Raw genomic sequence first — 26,039 nt, forward strand, 5'->3', positions numbered from 1 at the left:
TGTAGGTGGCTTTCTTATTTTCCACTGAGAATTTAGTATTTCACTATGTGGAACTCATATGAAGATCCATTCCTTCATTTTAGTTTAGTTAGTTGCACTGGCCACATGTCCAGGAATTATGTGACCCTGTGTTTCTTAACCTGAGAGAAGGGCCATTTCAGTGAACAAGATGGCCTATCCTTTACACACTGGCTGCCAAAGGGGATTTGGTTAAGTGAGAATAAACCTTTAAGCTGGAGCAAGTCTTTTTAGAGAGGATGGCACTTGTTCTGCTGGTATCTGCTTGCTTCTGTGCAATCAGCGAAGGCATGTACACTACCTCAGGTGAGCCACAGAAAGGAGATTTTCTTAAGTCTAAACTGGGTGTCAACCTTAAAGAACAATGAAACTCTTTGAAGGCCAGCTAGAAACCTGCATTAGATTAAGTACTGAAAAGAACTGTTGCCCTGGCAGGACTCTGTGTGCTCTGGAGGAGGTACACCTTGGCTGGTAGGGTGCAGCAAAAAAGCTGGCCCAAGCCTCTCTTGTTCTTTACACCAGATTCCAACTATAAAAGGAACCAGAGAGGACTGACAGCTACTACCCTGAAGGAAACATGAAAATCTCCAACCAGGTGTCCTTTGCCCTATGTGTGCCTGACTTTGCACACCACGGAGGTGGAGCACAGGGTTGGAAGGCAATAAGACACTACAAAGTCCTTGGGGCAAAATGTGCTCAACTGGGATGTGGGAAATGTTGCAGATTCCGTTGAAGTGTTATTTAGAGAGAAAACCCCGATTGTGTTTTTGAAGGAAAATAAATGGTTTCATATTCACGAGCTGACAGGTCAGGCTGCCTGGCTTTGAAAATGCTCTGATATATCTATTTGCCTATGGCCTAAACAGGGAGCAAGTCAGGGAGCTGGAGGGGAGGTGAAGGCGCTAGCTATAAACATGCTCTCCACCTCTAGCTCACATCCCTTCCCTCCAAAACTCTGGCTATCTGAGTATCTACCAGATAAATCTGAACACCTACAAAATAAGCTAGGACTAAATGCTAAACAATTTATAGATTCAGTTTTCTGTGTGTGTACATGCACACAAATCACTCTCTAACATATAAATTACTATTTATTTCCTAACATTTTAAAGCTAAAGACAGTGAGAAAATTAGCTCTTAAAATCCTATCAATTCAGAAAGAGCCACAATGCTTTTAAAGCAGTTTTCATAAAGGGTTAAAGGAGAAACATTCTGTGACATCCCAAGCCTAGGACCACACTTAAAGAACAGCTGGTTTAACAGAAGGTGAGCTTCATATCTATGAGAGCATAAAGTGAAAATTGTATCACCAGAACAGTATTATAATTATATTGTTCAAAATTTTAAAAGTATATGGACTCAAAGAAGCAGGCTCACTCCATCTTTTTGGTATTGGTGGGGGAAACGAGGCAGAGGTGAGTGAGAGTGAGCAGCCCAGGGCCCACAGTGGTTTTCTTGCAGTTGAGCTCCTTCTATCCCCAGGCCTCTGCCCTGATCCTTGGGAGAAGGTAGAGCTGGCCTGCCCCAGGCTCAAGTGTGCTGGCTCTTCTTTGACAAAAAAAAAAAAAAAAAAAAAATCTTTGTCCTGGTGCAGAGAAAGATATTTCACTGTGTATTCAGTGATTACCCTTTCAGAATCTGAGTAATAATGTATTTATAAATGTTGAATGCACTGATGCAGATGCTCAGGAAAATGTATCAACGTGAATATATCAGCAATCTGCCCACTACTGACTTTGACAGCAAGGTGCTAGCTAAGGTGGCCTGATAGTACCTCAAGAGAAATGAGAGGCAACAGGGGATCAGAGATGGGTGGGGGTGGCTGCCCAGAAACACATATTCCTATTGGAAGAGGGGTCATTGGTTATCAGGGCTGAAAGAACCACTGTGGTTTGAATATTGTCACTCACAGGAGGCTCTTTCTCCATTGTTTCTGGTGTTTATGTCTCCTTTGCTTTGGCGCCCTTTTGTCCCTGTTACTTCCTCCATGCGGTAAATTTCAGAAACACACAATTTGGGATTGAAAGCGAAGTACATTTTCCCAGATTTGATGGTCAGGTTGCGGTGGTCCCAGTCCCACAGCTGCTGCAAGTTCTGGTTATCCAAGACATAGAAGGAATAGTTCCTGGAAGCACAGAAATCGACATTATTGTACCTGCTCATGTCCATGTTCCACCTCCAGCATGCTGGCCCCACCCAACACAGGTCCTCTTTACCATGTGTGTCATGCCATAACACATTTCCTTTACCAATAAGAGATTTACTTATTGAGGCCATGTAAGAGCAGATAGCTGCTGTTAACAATGACAATAGCATGAGTCAAGGACAACATATCGAAATCAATAGGATACTAATTAATTTGATGACATCCATTACCAACATATAAAGCTTCTCACATGGGAAAATGCTCCTCAGATCATTCCCTAAAAATGTCTTTGGTTATTTTTTCTCAGAGCCAGGTGTGTACAGTGCACTTGAAATCAGTCCATGGGAGAACAGACACGCTTCACTGCCCAACCAGAACAGCTTACATATTTGCTGCAAAATCTCCCATTATCCCTGAGAGTAAATCCTACCCATGCCCAATAAGCAGCACATGATGAGATGAGAGACAGGGGCTGGGGTAGGAGCAACACTAGGTTGCTTCCTCCTCTACTTTCATTTTTTACCCAGAGAAGCCCTAGCTTCAATGCCTGGAGGTATGGGGGTGGAGAAATGTTTCTGATAGGCAGTCCCCCACCCTGGGCCTCTCATTGATGCAGCAGGACTGTGTGTCCAACACAGTGGTTCTCCAAATTTGATGTGAACCAAGTTTATTTTTAGAGTGCAGGGCCCTCTGCAGAGATCTAACATAGAGAATTGCCTCTCTAACATGAGCCAGGTGAACTTCAGCAAGATGCTGGAGGCCCAGGGCCCACCAGACTGGACATGGCTCCTCCCCCAATGCTCAAGTTGTCCACCAAAGGAAAGATGTGGGGACAACCAGCAGGACCCTGGTGTCAGGAGAAACCCATGTCTGGGTGGGAAGGGGGGCAGGTGAAAGCTTGAAGGTCTGAAGAAAGATCCCTATAATAGATCTTTCTCTTTTGTACCCCATCCCTCCTGTTATGGTTTGGATATGAGGTGTCCCCGAAAAGCTTATGTGTAAGACAATGCAAGAAGGTTCAAAAGAGAAATGATTGGGTTGTAAGAGTCTTAACCCAATCAGTGATTTAATCCCTGATAGGGATTAACAGTGGTAACTGAAGTGGTATGGTGTGCCTGGAGAAGGGGAGAATTGGGGAGTGGCTTTGGTATATATATGTGTATCTGGAAAGTGAACTCTCTGCTTCTTGATCACCATGATGTGAGCTGCTTTTCTCCTCCAGTTCTCCTGCCATGTTGTTTAGTCTTACTTTGAGCCCTGAGGAATGGAGCCAGCCTTCTATGGTTTAAGATCTCTGAAATCGTGAGCCCTCTTCCTCCTCTCCAATTGTTCTTGTCAGATCCTTTAGTCACAGCAGCAAAAAAAGCTGACTAAAATATCTCCCCCTCAGGTAACCAGCAAGCAACACCATGGCTATCGGTCTGAGTCCTCTGTGTTGATGGGTCAGTTCCCTAAGGACCTTGAATCCTTCCTCTCTTCCTCTGGTGTCCAAGTCTCAGATTTCTTTAGGTTCTCTCAGAGCTTAGGCCTTAGGCAGTTCTTTGAGCTATTTCTGAGATCTACTCACAGACCAATAACAAACATGCAGAGAAAAGAACCTTGTCCCTCTCTCCAAAGCCAGAAATAACCAGGACAAAAGAGAACCTTGAAGTCCTCTCCTACCCTGGAAGCTGTGTCTATTAGGCACATCTCTGCACCTGCTGAGGGGCTGTATTATACCAAAACTAGGATCATCCTGATCCATCCTCAGCCTGAGTCTCATCTAGGGCAAAGCATGAATTATAATTACAATGCTGCCAAGCAGTCTTGAAATTTCCTTGAGAATTCACAAGGGAGTTCATACCAGAAGGAAGTTCAGAGACAAAACCCAAGGACCAGAAATGCCATTAATGAGTTGAAGGACCCCGAGGCAAGCCCTTTAGTGCTATTTGTAGCACCTTTTTCTCACTTACAAGGGACATGAACAAGTGACATTTGAGCTCCTTGTTGACTTTTAAGAGTCCTAATGTCCAGAGGAGTTAGAGAGCTGAGACGGAGTCTGGCCCTCTAGCTTGAAGTCCTAGTCCTCTCTGAGCACTGGGCCCTCTGTGCACACAGGGTGTGTGTGTGTGTGTGTGTGTGTGTGTGTGTGTGTAGGGCCCTGCCATGCAGGGCTCAGTGAACCAGCAAGTAAGCCCAAAGTCAGCACCTCTGAAACCAGGCCAGGTATCTCACAGACCCATCTTTAGTCCTGTGGGAACATTAGTGGTCACCAAATGAGTGATAAACTCCTGCAAGTCAACATTTCTTCCCTTTCAGTAAGAGTTCTTTCCTTCACATATCTATGTGCTGGAAAAGAACCTAAGAACATTGTCCAAATAAATCTAGACTGCAATATAAGATCATGTATCCTGGGGCTGTCCTGGAACTCAGCCTGATCAGATCTGCTGTCCTTGGGGGCAGAGCCCATCCACATCCACTATCTCAAGGCTGATTAGGGCATTCAGTACAATTATCCAACTGAAGAAGGGGTGCAGAGGTGGAAATAGATTTGTCCTATCATAAGTCCATTCTTGCTCAAGGAATATTTCTAACTCCAAATGAGACTGCAGGGTCATTGTTAACCTTGATGGGTCTGGCTGCTCCAAGGTACCCGTGATAGTCACAGGTACAAAATTCCTTTATTGCTCTGAAGAAACCTACAGGCCAGGTGTAAGGACCAATTAATCAGGTCAAACTTCCACCTCAATCCAGGATGAGGATTCTTTCAGCAAACCAATTTTCCTAGCAAGAAATAGAACTGCACTGAAAATACCATCTGAACAAAACATTCTTCTCCCCATGGGAGGAAGCAAGAATTATAAATCAGGAATTTGACAAATGAATGGCAGGCACACTGAAATTCCATGTATTTGATTAATCACTTTGAAAAGCAAGATTATCTTTTTACAGTAAACACAAACATTTTTTACAATGTTGAGAAGGCTGGGAGCCAGGATACCAATATCAACAAAACTCAGGCATTATGAAGCTAAAGAAAAAGGAAAATAAAACCCTCATCAAAATAATAATCAAGCCATTCATGAGCTGCCTGTCAATACTGCTCTTGTTTTTCCATTCCCAGCTTGGGTCCCTGCTCCCCCCAAATTCCTAACATGATTAGGTGAAAATGAGGAGACACTACAAGACAGAGACCTGTCTGTACATCTTCAACATATAAAAACACTGAAACTTTTATTATTTCCTAAAGGAAATGAATATTTTAAAGGAAATTACTCAGTAAATGTGATTTCAAAATTGTTTCTAAGCTCGCTGCCTCCTTTACATTCATAGAATATTTTTAAAAGTTTTGTTATTTGTTTATTTAATTCCCACAGGCTCTGTGATGCCAAGGTTTTACTGCTATTGGTATCTTGGCTCTCGGACTACTTGATATTGGAAAAAAAAAATTTGTTTCTCTACTCAGATGGGTCCTGTCAGTCAATTGTAGACCAAGTGGAGTGGGTTGGGAGTGATTGCTTATCACCTTATCATCTTTATGGCATCAGTATGGATATTCTAAATGCCTACCCAGCACATAGTACACATTCGATTGTGTCATCTGTGGCTACCATCTTGGAGTTGTCCTCCCTCTCAAGTGTCAGCACACCCCACGCACACTGCAGAAAGGGTGGGGAGCAAAGAAAGCACCAATGCTGGGGATCTGAGTGGTACTTGGGAGACAGCGCCAGGGAGAGGGTTCAGAGCATTCAGTATGGGAATATAAAGATCAGGTCTGAGCCTCATCTCCACTGCTTACTAAGTAACAACTCTGGGCAGTTTATTCAGCTTCTCCCAGGTTGGAGTTTCTCAGCTGCAAATGGGAGGTGTCTTCCCTGTTCTTTTCTGGCCCAGAGGCCAGTCGGAAGAATCAGATGAGCTAAATATAAAAGGATACTGTGAGCTTTGAATCACCTCACAAAGGTGTGGGATGACCTGTTCTGCTCTCTGAAGTGCCAAAGTCCCTCAGAACAAAGTCATAAAGAACAGGCAAGTCTTGCGCCTTGACACTCAGGGCTGAGCCTGAGGTCTGCAGCCTTTGGAGGTAGGAAGGAACATTACCCCTTTTAAGCCCTTGCTGACATATTGAAAGAAAATCTGCAAATACACATCTGACAATTCCTGTTCATTTCTCTGAGGAGAAACTGCTGCTTCCTGATAGCTGTCTCTAGAGGGCATCAGAACCCAGTGCACGGAACGATCACAGCACCAAGCAGTCCGCAATGATACAGGACTTGGCCTTTTCACAGATGCTCCCTCCAACCTATCTGCAGATGGCTGGCTTACACCACATCCACTCTCACCAAATTCCAGTGTTTCACCACTTATGGGGGCTCAGCAAGAGTATAAATGTGCCTACAGGTAGAACCAGACATCACATGGATAGTTAGAAAACATTTCTTCTTTGTTAGGTGTTTTCTTAAATACAGCTTCACTTAAATATAATAAGTGTATGATTTCATGAGCTATGGTCTAATCCTCAATACTGCCCAGTTTCAGAACATTTCCATCACTAAAAAGCTCCCTGGGGGGGCTGGGGTTGTGGCTCAGAGGTAGAGCGCTCACCTAGCGTATGCGAGGCACTGGGTTTGATCCTCAGCACCATATAAAAATAAATAAATAAAATAAAGGTATTGTGTCCAATTACAACTAAGGAAAAAAATTAAAAAAAAAACAAAAACAAAAAACTCTGTGGTTCCAACTGGTGGTTAATCTCCACTCCTAGCCCCAGCCCACCATTATCTGATGTCTCCACTATCTGCGGTCTGTTTTCTTTCTAGAAAGTATATAGCAAGGAACCAAATGACATGTAGCAAGGAGCTAGATATCAAATCAGAGACTCTGCACCTGATAGAAGAAAAAGTTGGCTCCGATCTACATATTGTGGGGTCGGGCTCCAAATTCCTTAATAGGACGCTCATAGCCCAAGAGTTAAATACAAGAATCAACAAATGGGACTTACTTAAACTAAAAAGTTTTTTCTCAGCAAGAGAAACAATAAGAGAGGTAAACAGGGAACCTACATCCTGGGAACAAATTTTTACTCCTCATACTTCAGATAGAGTCCTAATATCCACGATATTCAAAGAACTCAAAAAATTAAACAATAAGATAACAAACAACCCTATCAACAAATGGGCCAAGGACCTGAACAGACACTTCTCAGAGGAGGACATACAATCAATCAATAAGTATATGAAAAAATGCTCACCATCTCTAGCAGTCAGAGAAATGCATATCAAAACCACCCTAAGATACCATCTCACTCCAGTAAGATTGGCAGTCATTATGAAGTCAAGTAACAATAAGTGCTGGCGAGGATGTGGGGAAAAGGGTACACTTGTACATTGCTGGTGGGACTGCAAATTGATGCGGCCAATATGGAAAGCAGTATGGAGATTCCTAGGAAAGCTGTGAATGGAACCACCATTTGACCTAGCTATCGCTCTTCTCGGTCTATTCCCTGAGGACCTTAAAAGAGCATACTATAGGGATACTGCCACATCAATGATCATAGCAGCATAATTCACAATAGCTAGACTTTGGAATCAACCTAGATGCCCTTCAATAGATGAATGGATTAAAAAACTGTGGCATCTATACACAATGGAGTATTACGCAGCACTAAAAAACGACAAAATCATAGATTTTGCAGGGAAATGGATGGCATTAGAGCAGATAATGCTAAGTGAAGCTTGCCAATCCTTAAAAAACAAATGCCAAATGTCTTCTTTGATATAAAGAGAGCAACTAAGATCAGAACAGGGAAGAAGAGCATGAGGAAAAGATTAACATTAAACAGAGACGAGTGGGGTGGGAGAGAGGGAGAGAGAAGGGAAACTGTATGGAAATGGAAGGAGACCCTCATTGTTACACAAAATTACATATAAGAGTTTGTGAGGGGAAAGGGGAAAAAAAAAACAAGGGAGAGAATTAAACAACAGCAGATGGGGTAGAGAGGGAAGATGAGAGGGAAGGGGAGGGGGGATAGTGGGGGATAGGAAAGGTAGCAGAATACAACAGTCATTAATATGGTATTATGTAAAAATGTGGATGTGTAACCGATGTGATTCTGCAACTTGTATTTGGGGTAAAAATGGGAGTTCATAACCCACTTGAATCAAATGTATGGAAGATGATATGTCATGAGCTTTGTAATGTTTTGAACAACCAATAAAAAAAAAATAGCCTTTTGTCTTTTTTTTTTCCCACTTATCCTAATGTTTCTGAAGTTCACTCCTGTTGTTACATGTATCACACTGCATTCCTTTTTGTTGTTGAATACTGTCCCATGTGTCACATTTTGTTTATCCATTCATCTGTTGATGAACATCTGGACTTTTTCCAATGGGCTGCCTTTTTTTTTTTTTTGGAGGGGGCCTATTATGAATAATAGTCCCATTAATATTTCTGTATAAGTCTTGCATAGGCATGTTTTAATTTCTTTTGGGTAGATGCTGGGTAAATCCTGGAATTTCTGGGACACATGATTTATATACATATTTTTTAAAGTTCCAGGGAAGTGCTAAAGTATAGCCATGTTTAGCCTAAACTCAGAGCTGCAAGAAGGTAGTATGAAGCAATATAACAAAGTCAAGAGGCAGGGATACAGGCACAGAGATGCCTAAATGCATCTAGAAGTTTTAATTTTTTTTAAATACTTATTTTTTAGTTTTAGGTTGACACAATATCTTTATTTTATATTTATGTGGTGCTGAGGATCGAACTAGGTGAACACTCTACCACTGAGCCACAACCCCAGCCCCTAGAAGTTTTAATTTTTATATTCTACCACCTTCATGTACTTTTATTCTTTTCAAGATAACAGTCCTTAGTAGCATCGATGAATTGAAAATTTTAACTCCTTATTGATCTGACAGCATCAGAATATAAGGTTGTTCCAATAAGGGAATTTTCCAGATAATAGTTATTCAAGGGTTTAAAAATTACAGAAATTGTGAATATGTGGATTACAAACAAATTTCCTTTTTGGATTACAAACTGCAAAAAAACCAAAACCAAACAAATAAAAAACAATAACAATAACAACAACAAAACCCAAAACAAAACAAAACAAAAAAAAAAAAAATCAAATCAAACCAGACAAAAAACTCTTGATTTTAAAACTATCTAATGTCATTACTCCAGAACACAGAGTGATATCCCCTAGGAAACCCTGGATGTCTGAGTTCTTCTGGTCAAACCAATGATCACCTGATGCCATCTGGACCCAGTCCTTGGGTGACTGATCATCTACCTGTTCTTATGAGATTCTGCCCCTGCCTGTCCCCAGCCTGAAAATTAGGTCACAAATCCAGCTCACCATGGTTGTGATACAAAATGCTACAGAACTTTCATCCTATTGAACCAAATAGAAACATTTGTTTTCTCACCAACTATAAGAAAGGTTTGAGGAATATAGTCTTTGAAGGCAGCAATGCAACTATACACACACACACACACACACACACACACACACACGTGTGTGTGTGTGTGCGCGCGTGCGTGTATTTTTACTTTAAAGTCCACATTAATACATATTTTAAAGTCCAAGTGCTCTGGAGATACAGGAGAAGATTTAAAGAAATAAAATGGTGGTTTCCAATCTTTCCTGCATGCAAAAAATATCTAGAAATCTTTTAAAAATAACTGATGGTCGAATTACCTACCTCTTAACATTCTGATTAAAATGGCTTGGGATGCAATTGGGCATCAGGATTTCTTAAAAGTCCACCCTCTGGCTCCCATGAGTCTAATTAGCAACAAAATTTGGGAAAAACTGGGATAAAAAGTATCCTGCTTTATACCCAAAATACACTGAAATTAAAATCCAGACAGCACTGTTAAGACTCCTCTACTATAAAGCCTTGCATTTGTTCCACAGTCTACCTAAATTATAACCTCCACACCTGGGTTCAACAACATCTTACATAACTTTAGTACCAACTATTTCCCAGTGTTATTTGCCAATCAGGTACCAGGATGCCCTGACTCATTGCCTTTGCTCCTGCTCCCTTTCCCTGAATGGCCTGTGTTTCCTGAAAGTCTTCAGGCCCATCTCAAATGCCACCTCTTTTGGAAAGCCTGTCTGATCTTCTCCATCAGATTAGCTCTTTTCTGTGCCCAGGGCACATTCCTTTCTTTCCCCTGGAGCACCCTACAAGGTGTGCTTTGCACTGTTGAAATTCATCTGTTTGCTATCCCCCTTTCTTCTTTTCCAGACATTTTCCTTCTTACAGAAGAAACAGGGAAGAGGAGAAGGGGCAGAGCCTAACCTATCCCTAAGTCTAAGAAGGAGAAACAAAGAGGTGAATTGTTGCCACTGGTCACTCCTGAAACAAACAGAACTCTTGGGGAGTTCATCTTATTACAATGAAGATGAGCTATGCCTTTCAGAGTAAGGAAGGCAGGTGAGAGAATATAATACACATCAAAGAGAGATAAGAATCATAAGAGCTAAAGAGACAGACTCTAAGAAAGTAGCCTAAAGTTGAGAAAAGCTGAGGCCCATCTGTCCTCCCCTATTGTCTAAAATGCTAACTGCAGACCAGGGGCCTGACACTTACCTGGGAAGGCTCCCTAACACATGCATCCTTAAAGAGAACCCACTGATACTTTGCTTTATGCAAGTTTCAATAATAAGAAATGCATTATAAATATCTTTGCAAATAAAAATCAGTTTCATTTTCAGCATAATAATTTTAGTTAATGCACAGCAAAGAGGTAATAAAACCATGTAATAATTCCTAATAAAATTAAAGTTTCTTTTCAGTTTTCTCCTCTATGCTATTACTTGCTCAGAAAATTTGACAGATATCAGTCTGCCAAGGAAAAAGTCCTTACTGGTACCAGGAATTCCAGAAACAAATCTACTTTGGGGGGGGGGGAAGTAGGCAAACTTCGTATTACAATTTAATATAATGGAGGTGAGGTTGTAGCTCAGTGGTAGAGCGCTTGCCTAGCACCTGTGAGGGATTGAACCTCAGCACCACATTAAAATAAATAAATAAATAAAAAATATATAAAATTATTGTATTCATCTACAACTAAATTTTTCTTTTAAAAAAATCAACATAATGAACAAAGGCTATCACCTCACGTGGGCAGAGACTCCCACCAGTTTACCACAGAAATGACTACCACACAGATGGGCACAGTGACAGCCTCCATGGATCTGCAAGGAGAAAGAAGTTCTTCTCAAGAATCAGTGTTTCCAGCAGTGAGGACAGTGTGATTTTCAAGGATGGAATGAAAAGCTATCTTCTCTTTAGCAGTATCAGATGACGGAATTTGAAGAATTTAAGACTCACCAAGAGTTAGGCTGAAAAAAACTGGGAAGCTGTAAAGAAATCCTTATGCAGTAACTTTATCCAGTTGGGGCGGATAAATCAGCTAGGACAACCTTTCCCATGACCTTCCCACCTCTTTTTGTTTCCTAAATTATTTCCCCAAATTCTCTATAGAAGGAATTCACTCCTTAATTGAGGGATCCTTTTTATTCCCAAGCATCAGCTTAAGGAAAGGCAAGAGCCTGGACAAGAAAATGACATATGCAAAGGTATACTCAGGTTAATAGCCAGAGAGAAATAAGAAACTGTGTATACAGTGAGCACCAGCTTTTATCCTCCGATTAAAAGCCCATGTTTATTCTGATTTTTTTTTAAAAAGAGAGAGAGAGAGAGAGAGAGAGAGAGAGAGGGAGAGAGAGAGAATTTTTTAATATTTATTTTTTAGTTTTTGGCAGACAACATCTTTGTTTGTATGTGGTGCTGAGGATTGAACCCAGGCCGCATGCATGCCACGCGAGCATGCTACCGCTTGAGCCACATCCCCAGCCCCCATGTTTATTCTTTAAAAAAAAAAAAAAATACACACACACACACACACACACACACACACACACATATATAAGTTGTAGTTGGATACAATACCTTTATTTATTTATTTTTTAAAGATAGAATTTTTTTAATATTTATTTTTCAGTTTTCAATGGATACAACATCTTTATTTTATTTTATTGAGAGAGAGAGAGAGAGAGAGAGAGAGAGAGAGAATTTTTTAATATTTATTTTTTAGTTTTCGGTGGACATAACATTTTAGTTTGTATGTGGTGCTGAGGATCGAACCCGGGTCGCACGCATGCCAGGCCAGCGCGCTACCGCTTGAGCCACATCCCCAGCCCAATACCTTCATTTTATTTATTTATTTTTATGTGGTGCTGAGGATTGAACCCAGGGCCTTGCATGTGCTAGGTGAGCATTCTACTGTGAGCCACAACCCCAGCCCAGTTCATGATTATTCTAAAATCTCATCACAAAGTGTATCTCTGCAGAAGGCAAAAATCCTATCAATAGTGCAAATCCTATAAGCTAAACAATTAAAAAAATTTTGTGCTTCAAAATTTCTTTATAGGGGCTGGGGCTGTGGCTCATTGGTTGTGCACTTGCTGGGCATGTGTGGGGCACTGGGTTCGACTCTCAGCACCACATATAAATAAAGGTCTATCAACAACTAAAAAATAAAACCAAAAAAATTAAAAAAATAATTTCTTTATAACAAAATGAATTTTCTACACTTTCCCAAGTCTCTTATGTCCCAATATTTTACAAGATAGAATGGTTTTTACATAGTAGAGCACAGCATCCTGAAGCATATAAGGGTCATGTAAATAATGATTTCACTGGGAATTAAGCACTTTAGACTGACTGCTATCATTCTTGGCAAGAAGAGGCTCCAAGAGAATCCCTGGTTGCTGTCTCCCTGGCTACAGTTAGCCTTGCAACTCCTGATGGATGGGTTCCAACCTAGTAAGCATGAAAATATCTATTTTCCAAAACAGCAACATCCCAGAATGGAGAATCATGACTCTATGCAAGACCTTGAGCAGGGATGTAGACCATCACCCAGGCAGCTGGGACAATCCTGAGGCTTTCTCTTTCTTCTATTTAACAAGGAATGGCTCTGACTTTAGTTACATGGTTGTATGAACAATTACTTACTTTGTAATAGGAGAAGGTTAAGGAATAGGAGAAGGTCAGGGAATGAAACCTGGAGCACTCACCCTTCCAGTTGCTCCTCCCCTAAGATCTGGCGAAGGTTCTTAAGGAAGGACAAGGAGACCAAGGCATGGGAATGGCGGATCTTCACATAGCCGGTCACCACCTCGATGAGCCCCATGAAGTTCTCCAGTTCTGAGGCAATGTTATCTACATGAGAAAGGGATGGTGTTACTTGGTGTCAGGGTGATGTACACACACAGTGTGGAGAGCAATTTGGTGGCAGGACTTGTTTTGTGGGAGCCTACTGAGATGTTCAGGAGCCAAGAATTAGAACTGCCATCCCCTGTAGCTGGGCGCAGAGATACATGCCTGTTATCCCAGTGGCTCTGGAGGCTGAGGCAGTAGGATAGAGAGTTCAAAGCCATTCTCAGCAATTTAGTGAGACTTTAAGGAACTCAGTGAGACCCTGTCTCTAAATAAAATACAAAAAGCGCTGGGGATGTGGCTCAGTGGTTGAGCACCTTGGGTTCAGTTCAGTTGATACCAAAAAACCCCCCAAAACAAACAACAACAACAACAAAAAACCCAAAAAACAAAAATCAAAACTGCCATCCCCTGTCAAGAATGTACTCTCCTAGCTTTAACTTTCAACAGCCACTTCTGGGACAGGCCTTTGAAGCAGAGGAAAGCAAATCTTAAGAGGCTGGGTTCTACAGTTCCCAGGTTGATTAACAGAATGCAAAATCATAAATACCAGACTGCCAATTAGCTAAGGCTGACAAATCTAGGGAACGTCTTTTAAATATGCTCTGTCAACAGATAGTACTGCCTCCACAGTGCAAGGGCATGACTAAATAAACAACATTTTCTCAGCCTCATTAGTAACTGCCTTTGCTGTATTTCTAGTTCCTAAGATACAGGGATCTACATTTAAGATTCTATCTTACTAAGACTGAAGGAAAATACATCAGAATGTTAATAACAGCTATCTGCAGGTGATTTTTAAAGGCTCATTTCTGCAGCTCTAAGTTTTTTATAATGCTCATGTCTTACTTTTATAACTAGAAAATAGTTAGAAAAATAGTTGTCAATACAGATGTAGAAACAATATAATAGAAATGGTAGATTTTCTTTAATCTTGATTAGCCTACCTTTTCTCATAGCAAAAAGAAAACAAACTTGTCCAGCCTATGTCAAAATTATAATGATGACTATAGTGAATTAGATGTGGTTCAACGAATAGGATTTTATAGAACTTTACTATGATTTACGAAGGTTTGCTTAATAAAAGGTTGTGTTTTGCTTTGATTTGATTAAAAAATACAAGAATAAGCATACTTTCTTGGAGGATAAGGCCTCATGTTTAATGGCTTTCCAAGAGAAATTAAAGGAAAATTTAAATTGGAAAGATAAGAGGTTGTTTGTAATTGATGTTTTAAGGATAGCTTTTGAATTTTTAGATGTGGGGCTTCCTGCCCTACATCTCTCAGTTAAGGCTTGGGAACTCCCTTCTGACAAAAATGTCCCATTATCCTAAATCCAAATGATTGTCTGTGTTGGACATACTTCCTCATTCTGCATGATCCTGTACCAATTTCTTTTCAAAGTACTTTTCCATGAATTTAATTCATAGATGCAATTTTTATCTCCAGGAAAGGAAGTTTAAACAAACAAACAAAAAAATTAGGTACTTAAAAGGCATGTTCTAGGGATGAATAGATTGAAAGTAAACTAAGAAATGTTCCAAGAGCAAAAAGAACACAACTGTAGAAGAACCACGAAGAGTTCTAGTTGCGCAGAACAGGATTATCTCCATGGTGGGGCAGTGGGTGAGTGGTGTAAACAAGGGATATCAAAAAATCCCAAAGAACCAAACAAAAACTAATTTCTGCTATCTCTAAATTGTAAGAAAACAAATATGAATAGGAAGGGCAGCAGAATACAACAGACACTAGTATGACAGTATGTAAAAACATGGATGTGTAACCCATGTGATTCTGCAATCTGCATATGGGGTAAAAATGGGAGTTCATAATCTACTTGAATCAAATGTATGAAATATGATATGTCAAGAGCTTTGTAATGTTTTAAACAACTAACAATAAAAAATATTCTAAAAAAAACAATATTACATGAAACTTAAAAAAAAAGAAAACAAATATGATGGAAAAGTAAATCTGCAGAATAAATTATTAGTCACTTCTGTCTTTAGGCTTTTAGAAAATTAAAAAAATATTTTTTCTTTTAATATTGTTTTGGTTGTCAATGGACCATTATTTTATTTATTTATATGTGGTGCTGAGAATTGAACTCAGGGCCTCATGCATGCTAGGCAAGTGCTCTACCACTGAGCCATAACCCCAACCCTCAGAATTTTTTTTTTTTTTTTTTTTTACCAAAGGACTTATAAATATATTTCTTTCAACTGTGAAGTCTTCTTCTTGTATTTATTCTGGCTTATAAAACTATCAGTACCTTGACCAAGTGGTACCAGTGGTAGAGAATTAAAGATACCATTGATAGAAGCCCTTGAAAAATCAAACATCAGAAGGGAAAATATTGCAAGATAAATCACTGGGAAATGCTTTGCCCAACTGAAATTTAGAAATGTCTTACCAGGAATGCCATTTACTGAAAGTAAAGATGGTTCTACAGGAGTGAGACCAAAGCTTTACACATATGACTCAGAATCAATTTGTATCGTTTTGGCTCTTAGAAATAAACTGGAAGATCTATCATTGTTTTGTACTTAATAAAATTTAATATAATATTAAACTCTTCCTTTTGCTCAGTCTCAATATATTTAAGTAACCAAAACTCTTTGGACTTAAAAATATGTGGATCTGGCTACAGCTGGGCTAGCTGAGTCATGCCTCTCTGATCCCTCAGTCTCTTCTGGGGTTCGTGTGTGCTGGTACGTGTTTCTCCTGCATAAGATATGACTAACAGCGAGATGAGGGATGACCCCTTTTATAGGAACAAACTGTGCCAATGGGAAAAACAGACTGCCTTTCAATCTCTTTTTTTTTTTTTTTTTTTAAGTCTTTGAAGGAAACTCAAAGGAAAGAGGTCATGTGGGAGGTTTATGCACCATGCTGTTTTTCTTAAGCCCATTATTTTAGTTGTAACTCAGAGATAGGTTCAGGAAAAACATCAGCAAAAGAAAACCAAGACCTCCATTCATCTATCCAGTGAGGTGGGATACTTACTGCCTCGTCGGATATTAATGAGCAAATTGCCCTTGAAGATGGTACATCCTTGGAGCATTTGAGCAGAAGTAACAGAATCAATAGTCTTTGTTTTCTTCTCTTCTTCACAGACTTTGGGGCAAGGACCTTCGCAAGGGATGCAGTACATGCTGTTGAAGGTTCAAAAACATAGAAAACTTAAGTCTGCCTCTTTGCATTAAAATTTTTTAAGTATAGGATTTTAGTTATTACAGCATGCATTACAAAAAGCAATTGTTTTGAAGTGTGCAAGTGGTTACATGGCATCACACTCTCAAGCCCACCCACAATAAGCCACTCAAATTGCAACCAAAAGGGGAAAGTGCCTGCAAAGGAAAAGCATGTTGCTTGTTTCCAGACAAAATGCGTGATCCATCCTGGAAGCATGTGTGTATCATAGGCTGTTAACTGGTATGCCAGCTGGTTCCATGTGGGAGACACAGACTTTTAGAAAGGAAGCTCTGGGGGCTCTGGAGAATGGAGCTACTCTCTGATGTTATGGTCCTCACTTGCACACCTAGAGTAGTAGCAGGGAGAGTCAGCAGGAACAGCAAAAGCACTGCAGTGTCTTTGCTACAAACAGGAGTCTTACTCCTGAGGTCAAGTGTCCAGCAAAGCTCAATGATGGATTCAAAAAAGCACAGATCCATTATTTTCTTGTTAAAGCACAACTGAAATTATTTCTTGACAGTGTTTTGCAGAAACTTGTAAATTGACCCAAATGTTGTTTTTGCTATACACACAATAAAAGCAGGGAAATTCCATTACATTGTAATGAGCTCCCATTTCAAATACTATCCTGAACATGTCATAAACCACCAAGAATCAGAGACAAGCAAGACTGGCATTTTTCCTGTTTATTGACCATTATTTGGGAAATAGCAGACAAAATGCTAATCCAGCAGCTTAAGAACCTTTGGGATCTATAGCTATATATAGAACCAGGGTCAGAAAGTTGGGTCAATTTCCAAACAAGATAAATGATACAACCTTATGGGACATTTGTGTAACAGGATGGTAAGTTGGAGAGTCACTATATTTACATTATTGTTCTTAAATGATCTTTTTAAAACTATATGAAGATAAGTCAAAATATTCAAGAAAATTGGCACTAAATCTAGCTATTTTTATTAAATTCCTTCTCCTTCCCCAGAATATTTTATATCTAAAGCAAAGATGCAGGGTTTTGCTTTGTTTTGTTTAAAAGCTTGCAGGTAAACAAAATTTCTCTATCATCCTTCTATTTCATGTTGGGAAATGAGGTCAGGGTCTCCAAAGTATCCTGTAGGAAGTAGACCCACTCAAAGGGGGAACAGTCCTCCTTCCTCTAAATTTACACTTAAGCATTCTCATTTCTAGCTTAGGGATTAGCTTCCTTTCAGCTTTTTTTTTTTTTTTTTGGTGGTCTTCTGTTGTTTCTAATTTACCTACATAGCACATAAGGCCCCCAACTATGTCTTTAAAAAAACTTATTTAAAAATAGTTACAGATGCAGAGGAAGTTACTAGGATAGTATAGACAGGACCCATGTATCCTTCACCCAATTTCCTCTAATGGTTACAACATCTTACATAATGATAATGAAATAACAAGACGAGGAAATTAACACTGGCACAATAGTGTATAGAGTCCTGTGTTGTCTTACCACTGTGGAGACTTGTGTAATCCCCACTGGAATCAAGAAACAGAACTATTCCAGCACCGCACGGATATCCCCTGTGCCAATTCATTTTCCCCACCCCAGTTTCTAATATCCCTAACCCCGAGCAACCACTAATTTGTTCTCCACCTCTTTTTAAATTTTATCATTCTACAAATGTTTGGAATCATGTAGTATGTCACCATTTGCGATTGTCTTTCTTTACATAGCACAATGTCTTTGAGATTCATCCAAACTTCTGGGAATTTCAGTGGGTTTCCCCTTTTTATTGCTGAGTAATATTCCACAGTGTGGTCATACCACAGTCTGCTTCACCATTTACCTATCTTAGGACTGCTGAGTTGTTTCCAGTTTCTGGCTATTACAGAAAATGGTGATGTGAACAACTGTGTGCATGGTTTTGTTTAGATATCATTTTTCTGGGTTAAATGTCCAGTGTTGCCATTGCTGGATTTTAAAGTAAGTGTATATTTGGTTTCTCTCCATCTTTTATTCAAATAGAACATATTCCTTTGTTCAAATGTCTAAAAATCATCTAGCACTTAAAATTTTTTTTTGTAAGAAAGTGTTTTGATAATGTACTTATAGATTGAGCTTCTTCAAATTCATTTTGGTACAGAGAGTATAAACAGTATTTGAAAAATATTTTAAGGTAAGGGTTAAACAGGTCTCAAAGACTGAAAAGGAGCATTTATTATTTCTTAATGATGTTTTATGTTAAAACGGAAAAGGCAGGTCTGTAGTTTTGAACAGACTATAAGAATGGGTAGGAAAATAATTGCTCATCTTTTTAAGAATACCCTGCAGAGAAAGAAAAAAACAACACTGCAAACATAGAGTGTTCTCACTCTGACTGTTGCACTGGTGGTTGCAGAATGACTGAATGCATCCAGGTAGCATAAGAAATTACATGTGCAGATCAAAGCTGATACTGTATTAAGTTCATGGACCAGCTATCCCTTTCCTGACCCCACCCCAGGAAGGAGGTGGTGTCTGAATTATAGCTGAGCCTTTACTGGGCACCAGGCACTTCTCCAGGACTCCAGATACGCAACAATAAAGTCCCTTTGTGTCCTAAAGCTGTGCTATAGCTTGGACCAGAACCTCCTGCAAAGGTCTACCCTGTTGAAGGATTAGTTTTGAGGCCACTGGGAAAAACTTGAAGATGTGAGACCTATTGGAAGGTCTTCTAATCACTGAGGATATGCATTTGAAGAGGAAATTGGGCCCCAAACCCTCTCTGGGCTCATTTATTCCTGACCACAAGGTCAATGGCTTTGCTCCACTACACACTCCTTGCCATGATGTGCTGCCTTGCCATAGGTCCAAAGGCTACCTGGCCAACCAACCATGGATTGAAACCTCTAAAACTGTTAGCCAAAGTAAACTGTCTCTTATAAGTTGACTATCATTTTGTTATAGCATATAACATTTTGTTATAGCAATAGAAAGCTGGCTAACACTGGCTGCCAGTAAAATGTAAAATGCAGTAGACTTTTAGTTATAGGTGTACACAATACGTTCATTTTTAATTTATTTTGATGTGGTGCTGAGGATTGAACCCAGTGCCTCACACATACCAGGCAAGTGCTCTACCTAACACATGGATTCAGCCACAATCCCAGCCCCCCTTATTTTTGATATAATAAATATACATATATTTTTGGCTTATTGGAGTTCCTGGCCCATTTATCATTTTGAAGTAGTTAATTTTTTATATTACAATGTTCATAGAAATTATAACAGGCCAAAAGTTGTGTTACACCTAGTATTATGAAAGGATATGAGTTTTATCATTGGTTTGAATGACAGCCTGCAGTAGAAACAGCATCACTAAATATTGCACTAGAAACAGAACCTTCTTTAAGAGAAAAAAATAAAAGGAAGACCTATTTGCTGTAGTTTACAGATGCAGACTGCAGCAAATATTATACTTAAAACTAATTTTATTAATTTAAAAACTAACTTTTAATGGTATTTGTATTTGTAGAATATGATTGATTGATCGACTGCAGTTCAGAGAATCAAATTCAGGGCCTCACACATGCCAATCATGCACTCTATTATTGACCTACATTCCCTAGTTTTATTCTGAAGAATCCAGATACACAAGGGTCCTCAGGTGTTTATTGTGTAGGAATCATAAATCCCATTGGTACAGAACTTTCCCAAAAGTTCTTTACTCTGCTGCAGGGGAGGAAATAGTAACCCCAAACTTCTATCTTCTTTTGCTTCCAGAGTTTTATCACTATATTTTGTAACTAAATCTAATTTCTCACTTTCAAAAACATAAACTAATGACAAGTTATAGAAGCCTAGCGGCCACAGATAGGAGAAATGTCATTTGTTATAAGGAATTCTACTTCCTAAGTGAAATTTCAAAGTTTAGGAAAGAAACTAAAGGCCACAAAGACTACTGAGGGAGTCAGAGGATGAGAGAGTGAGAGAAAGGAGAAGGGAATGGGAGACATAGTTTACTTTAAGCTACTGTTTACCCTCAGCAGCTGCTAGTTCATGCACAGGGCCTATGCCTGCAGTAAGATGTAACAGGCCTGCTGCTCATGGGCCTGGAGGATCCTATAGGGATGTTTCTTTCCCCTTGCTCTCCCAAAGCTTTCCTTGAGCTAGTGTTAGCAACCTGGGGACGAAAATCTAAAACCACAGGCCCCTGTCTCTCAGGTAGCAATGTGGCAAGTGTACAAGGAAAAGGTGAATAAATTCCAGGCATCAGACCCAGGAAGCTAGGTACTTAATTTCAAATGGTTGGGCAGTATATTTTTAAAACAAAACATAAATTGAAAAAGCAAAACACATACACATGTGTGGGTGTGAGGACGCGCTAACTGCTACCAGATTCTCATAAAAAATGTAAGTTATACTAGCCGTCTCAAATGGAGTTAATGTCTGGAAAGTCCTGACCAGATGTGGCAACTGGAAGAGAGCACCCTTGGTAGCCTCTGGGACTTGCAATGGACACTGACCTCTGGGTGCCGTTGCGGATGAAGCCTGAGGGGCACTCCTGCATGCACTCGCCGTCGTGGATGACGAAGCCCTCAGAGTCGCTGCTCTCAGCGCTGAGGATGTTGGCACAGAAGTCGCGCTTCACGCAGCGCCATCCCTCGAACCTGTAGGTGTCGGGCGGGCAGGCAGGCACACACACGCCCTCATAGAAGTAGTGCCGGCAGGCCACGCAGGCTGTGTCATTGTCGGGTGCGTGGCAGCTGCCCAGGCATTCCTGGTGGCAGCATTCATTGTTCTCGGTGCACGCCCGCTTTCCGCACACGCTTGGGCACACTGTGGGGACAGAGGAGAATTGGTGAGACCCAGCAGGGCCCGTGTAACAGCCTGCTGCATCACCCGCTGCTACAGCCCACACCAGATGGCCTGTGGAAGACGCAAGCACACGACCTTCCATGACATCCCCACAAAGAGTCACTGTCTTTTCATCCAGTATTAGAAAAGCAGACAGCACTGGCAGGTTTCAAGTCCAGTCTCTTTTATGTACTCCTTGTTTGGAGCCACTGGCTTCTAATGACCTTGATCCCCCTCTTTTCTCATCTGTAAAATGGGGGTGAGAAGGTGCCTGAGGCCTAGGTGAACATGGGGAAGCCCTCTAGGAACCACAGGGTTTATCAGAACTTTAAAAGGCATGGTGCTGTCTTACATTTCAAATATGGCAGTACCCCCTTAGGCACTATGATACTCCAAGATCCCCAGTGGTTTCCTGAAACCCTGGATAAGTTTTTTTTTCTTTTTTCTTTTTTATTAGATTGTGGGGGGTACACCTCCTGTGTGTTCCCTCTGGAAACAATTCAAAATCCTTCATGTGTAGAAATGCTTATTTTTAAAATAATTAAACCACAATATAGGAAAGATGGTGCCACTTGGGTTTACAAAGCAGCTTTAGAAGTTTGTTTCTGCTTAAGCCACATAAAGTGTTTACTCTGAATAAGTGATGATTTTAATTCAGAACCCAACCTATTAGGTAACTGAAGTCACTTTGTCACATGGTCACTGTCAGGCCCCTGAGCCCAGGGGACCACAGGAATTTAGAGTCCATTTCCCCTACTCAATCCTCTCAAGTCAAGGGAAAGCAGTGTTTAATGACCACAGATCCACAATTCACATCTCAAGGAGATGAGTTGGCACTCATTTCCATAACAATGCTGTAATGATCACACTCTATGGGGTGTTAGCCTTACGCCTAAATAATGTATAAATCAACAAAATATGAAATCTGGTTTGTATTATGTGTGTCCTACTTTTTCCTTGAGTGGGAAAACAATACAAAATTACTTAAATATGTATATTTTTGACTCTGATGTGCAACATTGAGTGAAGGTTCTAAATATTTTTTTTTCTTATAAAAACACATGCTTGAAAAAAATATCAGAGAGCATAGATGAAGGAGTATAAAGAAAGCACAAATCTATCTGCCCACAAATGGCCCTTTTATCATCACCTCCAATGGATCCTTTATATGTTCATGGACATATAAAGACAAATACAAGGATCAAGCCATTCAGAAAGAATGTTTTGGCCATTAGAGAGAGTGAATTTCATGATTGTTTAATGGTAACGTTACATCCCATTGTGGAGTCTCCTTTTATCTTCTATTACCATTATGAACATCCTCAACATTTCATTAGGCTCACTTTCCAGGATGAATCTTGCTAAGTCAAACTTTCCTCTGGAAAGTTTATACTAACCTACAAACCTGCTAGTTGCATTTAAAAATTTCTGTTTCAATGCAAACATGGATTCAAAAACCAATATCAGAACTTGGGACATTCAAACAAATGTCACCTCTGAAGAAAACTGATGAATTCTCATGATACTGTCAAGTTTAAAATAATCTTGCAATTTTCTCCTTTGAACAGGAACATCAGGTTACTTTCCATTGTTTTTTTCTTATGCTTATGCTTTTTGGCAGCTTTTAGTTAGGCATATTGCCATGTCCATAGATCTTACATCTCTAGCCTTCATTACAGTTAGAAGTGGCTAAGTTCTGGCCAGTGAGATATAAACAAATATTCTGAATGAAACTTCCTGGAGGACTTCTTAAATAGAGGGCATGTCCATCTTCCTCCTCACTGGCTGAAATGCAAAAATAATGCAAGGAGCTTATGCAGCTATCTTGAATCATGAGGTAGCACTTTCAGAAGGGTGGAGTGATATAAAAGAAACTTGGTCTCTAATACTGAACTGCTTATTTCTGGACTTCTTTAGGTGAAAGGGAAATAAACTTTCATTTTGTTTAAGTGACTGCTATTATATGCAACTAAACTAACCCAACCAAGACACCCCTTTCAAACTATGTAGAGGGGAAGAAGAAAACCATTCTTGTTAGTTTATGTACCTCATTTTGTAATTATGTGTGTCATTTTGTTCATGACTTCTGGCTATTTAAAAAAACTCACCTATCCAACAAATAACAAGGAGTTAACTATTTCTGATTACATAAAAAATATGTTGCAGGAGCTCCTAAAATATTGATATACATATACTGTCAACCATGATGATTATTTTGAAGAGTATAACATGAATTTAATTTAAAGCTTAGTATATTTACTGCAAACACAAATACATACTCTCTACCACCTCACCTTTCACTCAAAAACATAGAAAAATAAAATAGATTAAATGACTATTTAATTTTAAATATATCCATTATGGAGGTCACCTCGAGGCTCAGGATCTAAAGAAACATTGATATTGCATATGCTGACTTCAGATTTTTAAATTGATCCATCTATCCTTTATTTATCTACTTAGCAACTTCTCATTGAGCATATGCTACACCTGTGTTCCAGACAGATGTGTGTATGGATCAGTCTTCAGGGAAGGCATAGCACACCAGATAAGTAAGAATGAGCGAATGTGTATTATGTTTCTGGGAACCCTGGATGCCAGGAAGATTTGCAGAGGTGATGAGGCTGGAGCTGAAAGATGAAGAGGAGCTGAAAGATGAAGAGGACACCAATAAAAGAATACCACAGAGAGTACCACATGTAAATGTTTATAAAACCAATGGAGTTGCTATGGTGGTAGAAGTAGGTACTCATGGCAAAGAGGGATGGGGACCAGTCACATGTTGCCAAGAGGAAGAGGGGGACATGTCAGGAAGGCCTTTCCATTGGTGGACAATGGACAATTCCTAAAAGTTTCAGGCAAAGGTCAGAGTTTTATATTAGAAAAAGTCATCTGTCAGAAGCACAGTGGGTATGGTGCTCAGGGAAGGCAGAACCAAAAAAGTGATCAGGCAAGCAGACAGACTTGCCACCTATTATGTTGACCCTACAAAGCTCATGCAATATAATGGATCCACGAGGATCAATAAAACTGGCTGTAGAAAATGATGCTCACAGTCTGGCTTTCCAGGTATATCAGCAGTTGTAGGCACATACTTCATTTAGAGCTGCTCTTCAGCCATCTACCCACTATCCTTTTTTGTTGGAGGAAGGGAAAATTAATTATGAATCTTACACTCACCATCAGAGACTAACTGGGACCAATATTAACTTGCAGAACTCCTTTTTATTCACTTACAATACAAAGAAAATGCCATAAAAATGATGAGTAACAGACATTAAGTTCAAATAGCGATTCACATAGTAGTAAAATCTCAAGAGCATTTAAAAGAATAGAAAAATGTCCCCTGAACTCACTTGCAATCAGTCATAACAAATGTAAATATTGGGCTTTCCCAGGATGAGAAAGAAAAACAAACAAATAGCTGACAAAGTACCTATTAGATATATTTTGCATTTCCAACACCCTTACCCCTTCCACAGGAAATAGCATGTCTGAGCAGGGGTCCACTGAAATCCTCCAAAGGGATAAATTAAAGGGAACTGAGTGCCACAAACAACACATAAGCTGGAGAAGTCAGGTTGGTTCCAAGTGACAGGAGCTACTTCCAAATAAATTTCAGAAAAGTTTAACTAGTTAAGATCTTTTTTTTTTTTCATTTTTTTTTTTTTTAAAGAACAATTCCTCTTCAAAGAATCCCAAATCAATGGGTTTCTTTATACTAACTGATGCAAACTGTGTATAAATACACATCTATTCTTTGCAGGGAAATGGATATGAGGTGTGATGAGGAGAAGAGGAGACTATAAGAAGGAAAGGTGACAAACTCCATAAATAAGTAGTGGCTTCAGGAAGGGAGCCGGTGTTCCTCTCTCTGAAGCACACTCCAAGAGGATTCCAGGAAGCAGGCAGGAGAACACGAGGAAGTCTGGGATTAGAGAGTACTGGAGCCAGCTCCAAAAGCATACTGTAAATTTTGCCTCATCTCAATGTATATAAATATTATTAGTGTTCAGGCCTATTAAGGGATTTCTTGAAAAGCCCCAGGCAGTGTGTCTCGCCAGCAGATGGATGGCTGCTTCACATGAGTGCCAAAACTTAAAATTTAGTACAGTAACCAAATTTCCCAATTATGGTGCTATGGGGGAAGGAAGGGAACCTCTTCCCTAGCTTCTGAGAATAAGGACCATTCAGAGTGTGATTAAAGGCATCTCAACTTTTAAAATTGAGAGGAATATAAAAACTACTATGAACTAACAAATGCACAGAGGACAAAGCAAATTGATTTTGCCCATGAGATCTTTCTATTCCTTGGAATTCTTACAATGACCAACAATAAATACAAAAGCCCATCTAAATGAATGGGAAAAGCTAACACCAATGTCCCACACCAACCACTGAGTAGACTAGGGTCTTGATCATATAAAAATGAGGCTATACATTTAAAGAGTCATTCTCTTTATTTTGGGAAAAGAGGAAAATAGGTCATTAACTCTCTCCCTCCCCAGAATCCTTGTATTTATTAAATTATTTCCAGGATTTTTTAAAAAATTGTTTTTGCTTTTGCCAGTAAATTCTTCAGTGATCTTGAACCCAGAATTGTTAAGTTACAAACCTGGGCTTCAACCCAGACTCTCCTGACCATCTATGGCAGCCTC

At 39.8% G+C, this 26,039-nt stretch overlaps 1 protein-coding gene across 1 annotated transcript in view; it reads right to left on the reverse strand.

The window, feature by feature from the left end:
- Positions 1–26,039, reverse strand: part of Igf1r (insulin like growth factor 1 receptor) — a 292,619-nt gene that overhangs the window by 44,578 nt on the left and 222,002 nt on the right. Inside the window, exons 3-6 of the mRNA XM_076851403.2 lie at positions 21,051–21,363; positions 16,392–16,540; positions 13,245–13,389; positions 1,929–2,143 (exon numbers count right to left, since the gene is read on the reverse strand). Coding sequence (XP_076707518.2) covers positions 1,929–2,143; positions 13,245–13,389; positions 16,392–16,540; positions 21,051–21,363 — 822 coding nt within the window. The remainder of the gene's footprint in view (positions 1–1,928; positions 2,144–13,244; positions 13,390–16,391; positions 16,541–21,050; positions 21,364–26,039) is intronic.

Source organism: Callospermophilus lateralis, chromosome 3 (genome assembly GCF_048772815.1).
Source record: "Callospermophilus lateralis isolate mCalLat2 chromosome 3, mCalLat2.hap1, whole genome shotgun sequence".
In the NCBI taxonomy this organism is placed as follows: Eukaryota; Metazoa; Chordata; class Mammalia; order Rodentia; family Sciuridae; genus Callospermophilus; species Callospermophilus lateralis.